Source organism: Triticum urartu, chromosome 4A (assembly GCF_056163025.1).
Source record: "Triticum urartu cultivar PI428250 chromosome 4A, HENAU_Tu73, whole genome shotgun sequence".
Taxonomy (NCBI): domain Eukaryota; kingdom Viridiplantae; phylum Streptophyta; class Magnoliopsida; order Poales; family Poaceae; genus Triticum; species Triticum urartu.
The window spans coordinates 595,147,036-595,161,085 of record NC_141876.1 but is presented as its reverse complement, the minus strand read 5'-3'; the positions used below and the strand labels follow the sequence as shown (position 1 = coordinate 595,161,085).

General features: G+C 47.2%; 2 protein-coding genes across 2 annotated transcripts; both read right to left on the bottom strand.

Moving 5' to 3' along the window:
- Nucleotides 1–2,327: 2,327 nt before the first annotated feature.
- On the bottom strand, nt 2,328–3,487 carry LOC147976995 (uncharacterized). The gene is made up of 2 exons (XM_087521051.1): nt 2,741–3,487; nt 2,328–2,573 (listed from the first exon to the last, which is right to left on the bottom strand). The coding sequence occupies exons 1-2, from the start codon at nt 3,485–3,487 to the stop codon at nt 2,328–2,330; spliced, it is 993 nt and encodes a 330-aa protein (XP_087377177.1).
- Nucleotides 3,488–5,464: 1,977 nt separating this feature from the next.
- On the bottom strand, nt 5,465–12,184 carry LOC147976994 (ATP-dependent zinc metalloprotease FTSH 5, mitochondrial-like). Its single transcript, XM_087521050.1, has 4 exons — nt 12,151–12,184; nt 11,433–11,908; nt 10,501–11,348; nt 5,465–5,561 (listed from the first exon to the last, which is right to left on the bottom strand). The coding sequence occupies exons 1-4, from the start codon at nt 12,182–12,184 to the stop codon at nt 5,465–5,467; spliced, it is 1,455 nt and encodes a 484-aa protein (XP_087377176.1).
- Nucleotides 12,185–14,050: the final 1,866 nt, after the last annotated feature.

Genomic DNA, 14,050 nt, shown 5'->3' with positions numbered 1-14,050 from the left:
AAAGATTGAACAAGAGTGTTTATCTACAATCAATAAGAAAATTGAAACAAAGAAATTGGGGGGAAGAATTACTTCAAATACCTTTGTCCCGTTTGTTTCTTGAGCTAGGTTTGGAGACGGAGGCCGAAGCGGGGCAGCGGAGGAGGCAAAGGAGGGAATGAGGTGAGGCGGAAGAGGAGGAGACGTGTGGTGTGGGACGACAGCGAACCGAGATCGCGGCGTAGCAGTAGCCAAAGTCGCACCCAAGCCACCCCAGCAGAAGGTGGCGGCGTGGGATCCCGGCCTAGCAGTGGCGGGCAGGCGACGGGCCGATGGCGGCTGGCTGGTGGCAGCTGTGGACCGACGCGGTGGCAAGGGTGTGGTGTGTGTGGTGGTAGTTGCTGAAATTTTAGTCTGCCAAAAAATACGAGAAGATCATCTGCTTGTAAACCCGTGGGAAGAAAATGTCATTTTTACGCGATGTGCTATATGACAATTTTACGAAAACTGTTGGAAATGTTTTGCGGCCTCAACTTTCCGTGAACAACGGTTAATTTAGAAATAGAGGAGCTGTTGAAGAACTCGTACCAAAAATGTTTCGACCACAACATACTGGCATGACGCTGCTACATGGAATACATCCACCACACTAAGAGCAACTATAGCAGATCCTGTAAAACCTCGTCGGGCCATTATTTTTCCTGCGGGTTTACGGGACGGTCCAAACAACGGCTCGACCAGGTCCGGTAAAAACGGGCCAAACGGTAAAAAAAAATACGGGAGGCCCATAAACCGCCCCTGATTCCGCTACATATGCCGGTGCCGGGTCGTTTTATGGTATCCGTCCGCCTTTTCCCCTATCTTCCTTCGCCGCTTTTCTTCTACTCCGGCGACAAATTGAGCGAGCTCCGGCAGTGTTTTATGGCGAGCAGATCCACCGGAAGCGATAGGAGATGTCCTGTGTGGGTGGCGGTCGGGGTGGCCGAGGGGGTCTTGGCAGCGGTGGGCCGCCTCGCAAGCGCAGCCATGACGAGGAGGACGGGTTCTCCTCCCTTTGCTCTACGGTGGAGTGGCGCAAGGAGCAGGCGCGCCGCCGCGGTGCGTTGTCTTGCAGCGCCGGTGCATGGCTATGGACCAACTTCGACCGTCTTCACCGCATCTTCGATCCAGCGCTCCAGCGCCGTTGAGCGGCCGAGCGCGCCGCTGGGGACAAAGCCGCAGCAGAGCGGGTCCCGACGCTGAGGGAGGAGCGGTTTGCAACATCTGCTAGATTTCTCTAAGAGCATCTCTAGCAGATACCCTAAAACCTCGTTGGTCCTCATTATTCTGACGGATTTATGGGACGCTGCAAAAAACTAACCCGGCCAGGTTTGGTAAAAATGGTCCGGCCCGTAATTTTTTTACGGGCAGCCCATAAAACCGTATTCAAATTTGGGATATATATCGGCACTGGGTCGATTTAGGGTTCCCGTCCACATTCTCGCTATCCCCCCCCCCCCCCCCCCCCCCCCGCAAATCTCATACTCCGGCCAAAAATCCACTTCCCTCTGGCGATGTTTATCGGCGAGCGTAGCGACCAGGAAGAGAGCGAGGATGTCGTGCGTGGGTGGCGGACAGGGTGGCCGAGGGGAGCTCTGTGGCTGCGGCAGCGGGCCGCCTCACAAGCACGGCCATGACGAGGAGGCCGGGAGCTCCTCCCTCCGCCCTCCGGTGAAGGAATGGCGCAAGGAGCAGGTGTGCCGCCGTGGTGCGAGGCCCCGCAGTGCCAGCGCACGGGTGTGGACAAATTTCGGCGATCTTCACTGCGTCTTCGATCCGGCGCTGCAGTGCCGCCGAGCGGCCGAGCGCGACTGGTTCGAGGCGAAGGAGGCAGCCGTCTTCTGGGATGAAGCCGCAAGTAGTACGACCTCGCGTACATGCTCTGCAACTTCCTCATGGAGCACCACCTCTGTGTTGACAAGTTCGGCTCCGGTGATGGCGAGGATGAAGACGAGTAGAACTCCGGTGATGGCTCTAGTTTAAATTTTAGATCTAGTGTTGTTTAAGTTTAAACTATCTAGCAAGTGGCGTGCTATGTGGGGAACTATGTTTCATTTGCTTGTATGAACTATTTTTATGGAACTCCGGTGATGTTTAAAATGTCGCAAATTAGTAGTTTGAAAATCGAGTAGAATTCCGGCGATGTTTACGGGATCTATTCTGCCGATCCGTCTGCCGTCCTGTAAATTCTGTTTACAAGATATACCGTAAACAATTTTTGCATTACAAGTGTTTACCGGATCTGCTAGGGATGCTCTAAGGGAAGATGTTTAGCTAGTAATACAGCCGTAAGAAGAGGAAAAAAGACACTAGTACAATGTTGGATGGATTGGAAGCACCCAACATGGTCTCGCTTTTCCGACTGTTTCCGGCGCAAGTTGCTCATCTTCGAGTTGGTGCACTTCTGAAGTCCCATCTTTCAGACTGAAGACCCTGAAAGTGTTGTTGGCCACTCCAACCAACGAGTAGATGCAGTCCTGCCGGACCCGGCCGCCGGTGGGCGCACACGACGCACCAAAGTACATGGGCGCGACGAAGAAGGCACGGCCGCCGAGGTCCTCGACCAGGGGCGGCGCTAGGGGTATTCTTGGGTCTTCATATGAATACCCATGATTTATACAAAACAGTGTTTATTTTAGCAAAACAATAACAATTCTTGAAAAACAGCAATGATTTTGACAAAATGAATACACATGAATACCCGGTTGCAGGAGCCGCCAATGTCCTCGACGGGGCGCCACCGGCGCTCTGAGAAGTCCATCTTGAGGACCCTGGCCTCGTCGTAGGACCCTCCGCGATGCAGCAGCACGACCTTGTACAGCTCGTCGTCGTCCGTCCCCACCATGAACACCCTCGCCCGCCCGAACCTGTCCGTCTCCGCGGGCTCCGTCGCGACCGAGCCGAACGCCGGCGCCCCCGCCCCGGGACGAGCCAGCTCCAGCACGCGCGTCTCGGCGGGCACGGCGTTGAAGTAGAACCTGCCCCGGCACGCCGCGATCGGCGCGATGACCCTCTTCTCGACGAAGTGCTCGTCGCCCAGGGTCCCGATGTCGTAGTCGTGCCTGGCCCACTCGCCGTCGCCGACGCGGCAGTGCCATACCAAGGTGGCGATGGGCTCCACCACTAGCACTGGGCACCCCGGGGCCGTGGGGTCGCCGGCGAGCAGGCAGCTGCAGTAGGGGATCAGGCCCTGCTGGATATCGAGATGCGGCAGGTCGATCCTCTGGCTGCTGCGCGGATCCAGCAGGTAGGTGGTGCCGGCGGCGTCTCGGTGCTGGACTACTAGCATCCACCCCTGCGGCGTGGGGCAGAGTGATTTGTTTTTCAGCTCCTCCTCAAGGGCGACTACCTCGAGGGGCCTCGCGCCGGCGAGGCTGAACAGCGTCGTCGCCGTGGGTTGTTGGTGTTTGGCGCCTACACCGTGCACCATGGCGAGACAAGGCAGCGGAAAGCTCGGCGACATCTCCATCTCGAGCTCCTCTCGATCGCCGGCGGGATCGAAGAGACTATGAACCAAAGAGAACGGAATCTCCTCCTTAAATAATCTACCGGGAGTAGGTCGGAACTCGGAAGCGACCGGATCGGGGGAAGCCAGTCGGGGCCGGAATCGAAATCAGAATCGGTGACAAATAGATCTGCTACTCCCTCAGGAGTCTGGATCGCTCGCTTCTGCCTGGATGCACGATGTCTCCATTTTATGTACATAGAGTTTTGTTAAGTTTCCGTCGACTTTAAATTTTGTTATGTCTCACTGATGTTATATTCTTTGGGTTTGTCTAGAACACATCTAGATGTGTCTAAATTATTGCACATCTAAATGACTTAATCAAGTATAAAAAGGAAACCAAAAATAGGAGATAAAAAATACTCACACGAATCTTCATGTAAGATCAATGACATAGGACTTAGACATGCAATACTTGTGCTTTAGCAAAACTGGTATTCCTTGCAGCTTGCATGAAGATTCATACAAGTAATTTCTTTTCAGTTTTTTCTTATTATTATTATTATGTACTTGTCGCCTGATTGAGACTTGGTTAAATCTCAGTCGATTGAGACCTAGGCATACCCATCTTGACTTGTTGTATTACACTTTAAAGTAACCTAGAGGCCGTGTTTAGGCGAAAATCGGTATCAGTGAAGTAACCCCGAAACTCTAGAAATCGTGAAGAATTTATTCTACTTTGTTAAATATCGCGAATATAGTGGAAAAACCTCTAGAACATTTCTTTGGAAGGAATTGTTCATCGGGTCCGACTTGTTGTTCGACAAAACAGAAAGTTGTTTCTTGTATCCCTACACCACGACACTCAAAGCGGTGTCAAACAATCTGTGGGCATAGGTCACCTAAGGCGACACATTTAGTGTCGGCAAAAATCTTTGCCAACAGAAAGGAGCTATCGCCTGTAGTCCTGCCGGGAAAGGTCTTTAGCGACAGATAAATCTATACCGACAGACATTATGACAGTGTTGGTGAGATCTATGGCGACAGACATTTCTACACCGACAGACTATGTTATGCCGACAGATCATCTGACAGTGTGATATGCCGACAGATAGTGCGACGTCGGTTGATACGCCGACAGTTTGTCTGTAGTGCGTTATGCCGACAGAAAGTGTGATGGTCAATACTTATGCCGACACATTTACTGATAGGGTTCTACGTTTCAGCACAAATGTAGATGCACCATAGTTTGAATGAAATTTCATTCCTAATATTCAATTCATATTCAGTATGCAATACATATACAAACAATTGCACTAATGTATTCATCACAACATACCATTGATCGGTACAATTATCCAACACATATAAAAGATTCATTAGTTTTCTTCACTCAAGTTAGATACAAGCATTGAGAAAATACATAGGTCAAACTACAAGACGTGTCTTGTTGCAAAATATAATTGCCAAGCTCCTAAGCGAACAATTGTTCGTTCACTTGACTACTAAAAAAATATTATGGAGGAGACAAGTCTTGGATCACCAAGTCAGCATCAACTTCCATATGAACAAAATGTGTCGACCATGTCATGAACAAAAGCGATCACCGGAACATGTTAGATCAACTTGTGGGCTTCCTATTTTCTGCCATATGTCCCTGCAAAAGAATTCATATGTTCGAGCAATCTTAGAAATGAGAATTTTTTCAAACTTCTGAGTTTCCCTTCATTTCAAAGATCTAAAAATTGAAAATGTAATGCAAACAGTTTGGTTACGAAAGATATCCATCCTTATAAGAACATCAACCAAAAGTCAGGTTCTTATTGTAAGTTGAGAGATTGCATTTGAAACTTTCTCAATCAGCAAACAATAAGATATGCACTTGTAAACATACATGTACCCGTGAGTAGCAGGAAGTGCACTTGGTGAAAACAAAGTCATTGCAAAGACCATCTTTAGCCTATAGTCAGTAGCAGGAAGGCATTTTGTTTTCCGCTGAAATCAGTTAACTATATAACTGCAGGAACAATATAGTTGCAACAAATACTGAAAAGAATCATTCAAGCTTTGGCACAAAGAAAATGGAGAGCTACGGTTTCTTACCATATAGTTAGTAGAACAGACCAGATATATATGCACTATGAAGCCATTTTTAATTTTCTCTCAAGTTTTATTTGGCAGCATTACTAAACGTATGCCCTTTGCAAACCAATTTTACTTTTTTCTCTGATTTCGAAATTTAATGGCTATGTTCAAAGAAAGCATGGCTCAGCCAGAGCATGTCCTCGTTCATTATATAAAAAGGAGAAAAGAAGGTTAGGCTTGCATAATATTGTAAGAGAATTTTGGTAAAGTTCTAGTATTCTAGAGTGCACACAGATTAAGTTGCAAAGATGACAGGAGCTAACTTCTCCAGTATTCTAGAGTGCACATAGATTTGTTAGCATGCACAAACTAGAACTAGATGTGCCCAGTACACAAAGCAGGAAGGACATTTTGACTAATTCATCAAATTATTGAACAAGCTGTAAAAGGAGAAATATTGTTGTTTAAGTTCGATTATCACCCACTGTAAAACCAAATGCACTGTAAGTGCCAATAGCAAATTACACGAGTAATATCGTCTAAAAATATTGTGTTAAATAATTTCTTGTGCGGAGATCGTTATCTGGGTCATGGGCTAGCGAGCTTTGTATCGGAGTATTCCGCGTAAACAGTTACGACGATGCACCTTTCTTGTGGGGCATGCATATTGATGTGTGCATTAGCAAGAGCCCATCTCTAAGAGAAGATACTTGTGTATCAACAAATCATGGAGACCTTGGCAAGAAAATTATGCGTACCACTCCTGTATAAAAAACTGATAAAACATCACACATGTTTGGAAAAATTTGACAAAGGAAAACTACTTGTAGGTTGTAGCTTATCTGCACAAACAGTCATCCATGAGTACATAAATCCAACTCATATTGCACAAACAGTAACCACAAGAAACAAATTTCAGAAAAATAAAAGCATGCCTACTCATACATGGCACAGTCAGCCACAAGAAAAATTAGAATCCAAACATATGGAAATGAGCTTGGTCGACTGATAGAACACAATCGGAACAATGAAAAATATAGAAGTGGCTGGTAATCGAATGTGAACAGCTTGCCATCCTGATGAGTTGCAGATCTATAACCCTATTTTTCCAAGTACCATATCTCATCATCTAATCTGACTCCTATGGGAAATCGTAAGTAGAAGAAGAGATCTGACTCATTGAAATGGAAATGAAACAAAAAAGTAGCAGTAAGCACATAATACAGATATCGAAACAAATTCACGTGAGGCATGCTATAGGGATTCAGGACACAAACCATTCAAACAATGTGAACTACAGCTAGTAACATATGGGGATATAGATAAGAGAATATTTGCATATTACCTTTGTGGTCCAAGAGGCAGGGCATGTAAAGGGGGCAACTGGGACAGAAGATGCCGGTGGCAGAAGAACGACGGGTGGCTCCTTAGCAGCGGACGTCGCGGCTGCTCCTGGGCGGCGGAGAGCGCTGCTGCCCCTCGGCGGGGTGGACGGTGCTCCTCAGATGCAAACAAGGTGATTGTCCACTGTGTGGGATGTCGTGGCTGCTCCTCCGCGGTGAACGAAGCTGCTGCTCCTTAGTGGGGCGGATGGTGCTCCTCAGAAGTGGATGGCAGCATGGCGTGGCTGTCCTCGACGGCGGATATAGCTGTTGCTCCTCGGCGGTGGAAGATTCTCCTTGGTAGCCGACGATGGTGCTGCTCCTTGACTGCAGATGGTACTCCTCAGCAGCGGGCCGGATGGTGCTCCTCAGACGCGAGTGGCAGTGCTGCTCCTTGCTAGCGGATGGCGGTCCATGGCAGCGGGCTGCGCTGATTCTCCTTGGTAGCAAGGCGGCAGCTCCTCAACAACTTGTTTAATTGTTCAGCTGCAGCTTTGACTAATGGAGGCTAACTACCACCTGTAGAAATCATGAATCATTCATGGAAGTTGAATGAAATTAGACTTTACACATTACTCTTAAACGCATAAATAAAATGGTGATGCAGGGTATTGTCCGAAAGAATGGAGAATTCTGTGGTACATAATCACAAAAAAAACACTCCAAAGATTGTAAACCATAGTACTGCTAGAGAAACTAGATACTTATTCCCATTGATGCCATAAACATAAGAACCCTGCATATGTAGTTTAACATTGTATAAGGCAAACATAGGTACATAGTTCACAACCTAGCATATAGTAATACACATCTTGGCTCCCATTTCCAAAACTGAATGCTACATTGCAAGACAAGTAAACATATATAATGCTATAATTAAAAAGTCGCACCTCAGATCTCTCATTAACCAGCGGATGCACATCATTGCTCTGCCATCCGGCGGCTGTGACTGGTGCCAACATGCCATGCCCCTTAAACCTGGAAAGGTCATACTTCCAATGTCAGTACAAGCTAGTAAAGCATGCTACTTCTTCTTCCCTGCATTATCCATCTCTCTCCTCCCTTCAAACAGAAACATGCTCCCATCCAAATTCATTGCGAGCTAGAGTGGATCTTGCCTCCAACCACCGAAGATTGAATCCTTATACTAACTGGTGGTCAAATGTTTATTTTTCCCCTTCGATTAAGCTCATGTACTATCTAATTTCTAAACCCTAATTTGACCTCGTGGCCAACAATGGAGATGGGAGAGAACAAGGGGAGCAGGCAGCGGGAAGATTTGTAGCTTACTTGTCGAGGTCTGGAGGTGGAGCAGCGCAACGGGGCTCAACCGGTACAGATTTCGCCATTGGAGGAAGAAGAACGAGGGCGGCTCCTCAGCAGCGGACGGTGCTGCTGCTCCTCAGAAGTGGGTCGTGGGCGAACGATGCTCCTCTGTCGCGGACGGCGCTGCTGTGGCTGCGGGCTGAGGGAAAGGATGCCCGGGGTCCGATGACGAGCGCGAGGGGAGCAGCGGGCGGGGTCGTGGCGGCGGCGGCGGCATGCAGGTCGGAGGCGACGGCGCGGGAGGGTTAGGTTTACGGGTGTGTGTTGCGTGTGGGCAGCGGGACAGGGGGTGAGAGGGGAACGACTTCATTATTTGGGAATTGGCGTTTTGCGTGGCCTGTCCACTTCTCTCGGGTGGACCCAACCTAAACAATCCCGACACTTTCTCAGTCGTAATGAATCGGCGACACACAGCCTATTAGTAAAGCTTGTGTCTACCGACGGAAATTACATTGGTGGTGTGATGATGCTTTGGCGACAGATAATGTGTCATGAGCCTACATAACACCGAGAATCTATGTGTCGGTATAGTTTGGGACGAAAAAAGTGTCGGTGATGAACACTTTTACCAACAGATGCATGTCGTCAATGTAGTGTCGTGGTGTAGTGTATGCTATTGCAAGGTGATTCATTCATAGTATTTCTTATGTGCAATGTAAAGATGCTAAAAAGGTAGGTACATGCGAGCGAGAAGCCGTGACGCCGAACGGATCGCTGACTCTGGGATCTATCGTGAGAAGCTGGAGCGGGATTTGTGGCGCTGGAGTCGAAGATTTTCCTACCACGGAGAGCTCCCGGACATGCCCTGACTCTCCATTCTCTTCGGTCCACTTTGGTTTTTGACTAAAAATTATCGTGATGAATTTTTCTTACTGCTTGGTTCCGCATTGGATTTTGGAAACTTTGGTCTAGAAAGTGGTGTCACGACCGTGGGGATCAAATGGATGGTTCAAGTTCATGAAAGTCTAGTGAAGCGGCATGGTCTAATCATACATATGACCATAGTGATGTGGTTTCATAGAAAACTACTGGAAGCTAGTACCGCGATCAAAATGGTTTTCATGCTCCGTTGGATGGTTTGACGGTATCGCAGTATCAAGCTAGAACGGTTTGAATTTGTAGGATGGGAAAGAAACCTCATCCTTTGGTGCACACTAACCGATGAAGACTAACCCTCTTTCGAATTGACCTATTTTCACTTTTTCTAACAAGAAGTTCGAGTAGTTTAGTGAAGAAACGATTAAGCTTTCTTTCATCCTTCCTAGATCCTCGAGCTTGCATCCGCTCGGCATCTTTTTCATTCTTCGTTCTGAGGTGGATTCAAACCACTCTCTCAGCTGGATTCCGAGTCCAAAGGGCCCGGCAAAAAAGGATTTTCAGTCATATGCCCACTGCAGCCCAGAGCAGGATTTTTCCACTTTACACCCACACGATTGGGATTTGATGAAATAGCAACTTTTTTTTTCTTATTTGATTTGGATACTGTCCATCTTTCTCTTTAGTTTTCTCCTTTTTTGCAAGAAGTTTTCTCCTTTCTTTCTCCTCACCCTATCTTCATTGGATAAACTTACGAAAAAATAATATCTAATCAACTATATGTTGCAAAAAAATCAACAACAGCCATGTTGACGAAAAATAATCTGCAACATCACCTATGTTGCAAAAAGTTTCTGCAAACATGAGCTTTATTTGCAAAGGGTTCTGCAATACCACCTTCGTTGCAATTGAGAAAATGGAGATCTAACAGCTGTTGTGGATCTTTTAAGAAGATCCACCAGCCCACGCGTGCAACCCCCTATAAAATTTGCGTTTTAAGGCTAGATTTAGCTAGAATATCACGGACACGGGGCTTTGGCTCCAGCAGTCATCCATAAAAGAAGAGGTTACAATCCAGCAATCACGAATATTCATATTATGTTTTGCAGCTGGGAGGAAATCCATGCAGCTAGGGCTGTGAAATTGCATTTTTCACATAACTGTGCTCATTCACATAAACCCCATTCAGTTCCAACAGAAATCTTGCGGTACATTCATGCTTGAGGCTCCAACAGAGATCTTTGGGGTACATTCATGCTTGAGGCTCAAAACAGGAGGCTTTACTGGTTCACAACATCACATTCTCTTCACACTTGAGAAACACTTAAAGTCAGCGAAATTCGGACGGTACACATCGCTCTTTACATTTTGCGTGCTTGCCACAAAAGTATCAGCAACAAAAGTACTTTTGGAAGCGTCTCCAGTTACTGCTGACCATTCTTAGCATCGCCTATTTGTTCTTGTGTTGACACCGGTTCCGTGATCTCGTCGCCAGTGAGAGAAGGTGTTACCTTGCGACCATCTGCTTGTTGTTCTGTCAATACTAGTTTCATGATCTCGTCGCCAGTGAGAGTTCCATGCTTCAGGAGGGCATTTGCTAGCGCATGAAACTCCTTGTTATGCTCTGTGAGAATCGTTTTCGCATTCTTGTAAGCGCTATCCAATAAATCTTTCACCTCCTCATCAACCAGGGCCGTGGTCTTGCCATCACCACCATCACCGTCGTTGCTGTAGGAAACAAGGCCGACCCGCTTGCTCATGCCATATCTGGTGACCATGTCTTTCGCCAATTTAGTCGCCTTGCTCAGGTCAGATGAGGCACCAGTTGTAATCCCGATTTCTCCAAATATAAGCTCCTTGGCCACCCGCCCTCCCATGAGGACATCCAGCCTTGCCAGCATCTGCTTCCTCGAGAGTTCCAGCTCGCTGTCTTCCCCTGGCAGTTGTGTCACCATGCCGAGAGCATTTCCCCTTGGCATAATTGTGGCCTTGTGGACAGGGTTAGCGCCGTCCGTGAGGATAGCAACAAGGGCGTGCCCTCCCTCATGGTAGGCAGTCATTTTCTTCGAATGATCAGATATCACCGCTGACTTGCGTTCGCTGCCCATGATGATCCTGTCCTTGGCGTACTCGAGGTGATCCATCCCAACAGCATCTGCCCCATCCCTGGAAGCCTTGAGAGCGGCGTCATTCACTAGGTTTGCAAGATCTGCACCTGAGAACCCGGGCGTCCCCCTCGCAATGGTCATCGCATCCACACCCTCGGCTTTACGCACCTGCATAGAAGAATTCTTGAGAAAAGGTCAAAGCCTGACATCTGATCAGATACAGCAAAAAATAAGCAAGCCTTGTACACGTACCTTTGACATGTAAGCCTCAAGGATCTGCCGCCGGCCCTCAACATCTGGATTAGGAACATGGATTTGACGGTCAAGACGCCCAAGCCTGACAATGGCTTTATCTAGCGACTCCGGGAAGTTTGTCGCGGCGATCACAATGATCCCTTCATTCTGCCTGAAGCCATCCATCTCAGAAAGCAGCTGGTTCATGGTCTGCCTCTGCCACGACGGGTCTATTGCGTGTCTGCGCCCAGCAACGGCGTCAATCTCATCCATGAATATTATGCAAGGAGATCGCTTCTTTGCTACATGGAAGAGCTCCCGCACTCTCTTAGCCCCAAGACCCACATACACCTCCTCGAAATCACTGCCACTGCATGCAAAGAAAGAGACGCGGGCTTCTGTGGCCACAGCCCTTGCCAACATGGTCTTCCCTGTGCCGGGTGGGCCCGTAAGCAAAACACCCTTTGGAAGCTTGCCACCAAGGCGAGTGAAACCTAGGTCAACAACTCGGCATCGAGAAAGAATTGTTGAATTAAAACACTTGCACGCAGGTTGATGGCAATGCCACTGTTAAATTGTGATTCAAATTTTAGTGCCGTATTGGACTAGACGTAGTACATACGGTGTGGGCCTTTTGCGTTGGTACCGACGCGTACGAGTACAACTCGTTTACTTGTCCTACAAGGACTCCTATGTGTTGCCCCTCATATATACCCCATGTAGTCGCACCTCAGACGGTCTGTCGTCTCGTACTTGTAATACTCCTCCATCATAGTGATTGCGTCTTCGTGCGTCCGTGGTTTTCTCCCGCAAGGGTTTCCATGTAAAAATCCGTGTCTCTCGTGTCTCGTTTATTCTTGTTATTATCTAACAAGTGGTATACAGAGCTGAGGTTAAACATACGAGATATTGAGACGAGAGGAATTAGGGTTATCTGTGCGCATCGCCGCAGCGTGGTGCGATCCGCCGAGTTCGACAGGATTGGACGGCTTATCGTCCGTGTCCAGGTCAGGTTCGGAGACTGACTTTTCTCTAGGCCGAGATCGAGATGAATCCCACAGCTGGCGTATTGTGGGGTTTATTCTGGCCGCCGCTGCTCCCGAGTCTCAAGGCGATAAATGCAAAGCTGCAGCAAGAGACACATCAAATCCATCGAGTCGTCGCTGCTGTTTCCCGTCCACGACAGCCGCGCAACAGAGTTGCTGCTGCTCGCACAAAGTCCCGAGGACACGCTGCCGCCGCTGCTACTTTTTCTGGCGTGAAGACCGCTCAAGTCCAAAGAATTATCAAGTACTACTTGCACTAGTACGTGACGAAGGCTAGTACTAGTTGAGTACTAGTAATCAGATTTCAACTTCAATTGCTACTTCCACTACCCGACACTTTCATGTGCTATTTATCCTATTTTTCGTCTGCTTCGTATATTAATTCTATCAAGAATTTTCTACCGGCTTGTACTACTTTGTGTACATAGTTTTATCGACTCATGGCATCCATGAAGTACGATCTTCCGCTGCTGGACCGTGACACAAGATTTACCCTATGGCAAGTCAAGATGCGGGCGTTGTTGGCACAGTCCGACTATGATGAAGCACTGGATAGTTTTGGGAAGCAAAGGATTCAGGACTGGACTGATGAGGAAAAAAGAATTGATTGTAAGGCTTTGTCACAAATTCAACTCCATTTGCATAATAATATTTTGCAGGAAGTTTTGAGCGAGAAAACTGCCACCGCTCTGTGGTTAAAGCTGGAAGGGATTTGCATGACTAAAGATCTCACCAGCAAGATGCATCTGAAGCAAAAATTATTCCTGCACAGGTTACCCGAGGGAGGTAATGTTTTGAATCATATTTCCAAATTTAAAGAGATCATATCCGATCTAGCTGCAATGGAGGTTAAGTATGAAGAGGAAGATACTACTTTAATGTTACTTTGTTCACTGCCAAATTCTTATACCAATTTTAGAGACACCATATTATACAGTCGTGATACTCTCACACTTAATGAAGTTTATGAAGCTTCGAACTCTAAGGAGAAGATGAAATTAATGATGCCTCATGATGGTTCAAGTTCATCCCAAGCAGAGGGATTATTTGTTCGTGGCAGGACAAAGGAGAAGAACTCCAATAATGGAAACAGAGGCAAAAACAAAAACGGCTATAGGGGCCGGTCACAATCCAGAGACAAGAAATATTGCAGATATTGCAAGAGAGACGGGCATGACATCTCAGAGTGTTTCAAGTTGCAGAATAAAGAAAAGAGGAAAGGTAACGAACAAGGTGAAAATTCTGCTGACGTTGCTCATGATGATAGTTTCGATGATGCTCTTGTCGTTATTGCTGGATGTACTGAGACCAATGATGAGTGGGTACTTGATACTGCATGTACTTTTCATATGTGCCCGCATAGAGATTGGTTTAATACTTTTGATTCCACTACTTCTGCTGGTTCCGTTTTGGGTTTTGATAATTCACCATGCAAGATTAAAGGCATAGGTTCTATTCGAATCAAGGTGTTTGGTGGCATAATCAAAACTTTGACAGATGTTCGGTATATTCCGAAGATGAAGAGAAATCTTATTTCTATGAGTGCCCTTGATGCAAAGGGATACAAGTATTCAGGTGGAGATAGTGTTT

Bases quoted from the DNA above. Each gene is read 5' to 3' on its own strand.
- LOC147976995 (XM_087521051.1), bottom strand. From the start codon at position 3,487: ATGGAGATGTCGCCGAGCTTTCCGCTGCCTTGTCTCGCCATGGTGCAC. The intron at 2,574-2,740 runs ATTGGCGGCTCC...CTGGTCGAGGAC, and splicing joins GGTGGCGCCCCGTCGAGGAC to CTCGGCGGCCGTGCCTTCTT.
- LOC147976994 (XM_087521050.1), bottom strand. From the start codon at position 12,184: ATGGAGGAGTATTACAAGTACGAGACGACAGACC. The intron at 11,909-12,150 runs GTCTGAGGTGCG...TTGTTGACCTAG, and splicing joins CAAGTACGAGACGACAGACC to GTTTCACTCGCCTTGGTGGC. The intron at 11,349-11,432 runs GTACGTGTACAA...TCTTCTATGCAG, and splicing joins TTGAGGCTTACATGTCAAAG to GTGCGTAAAGCCGAGGGTGT.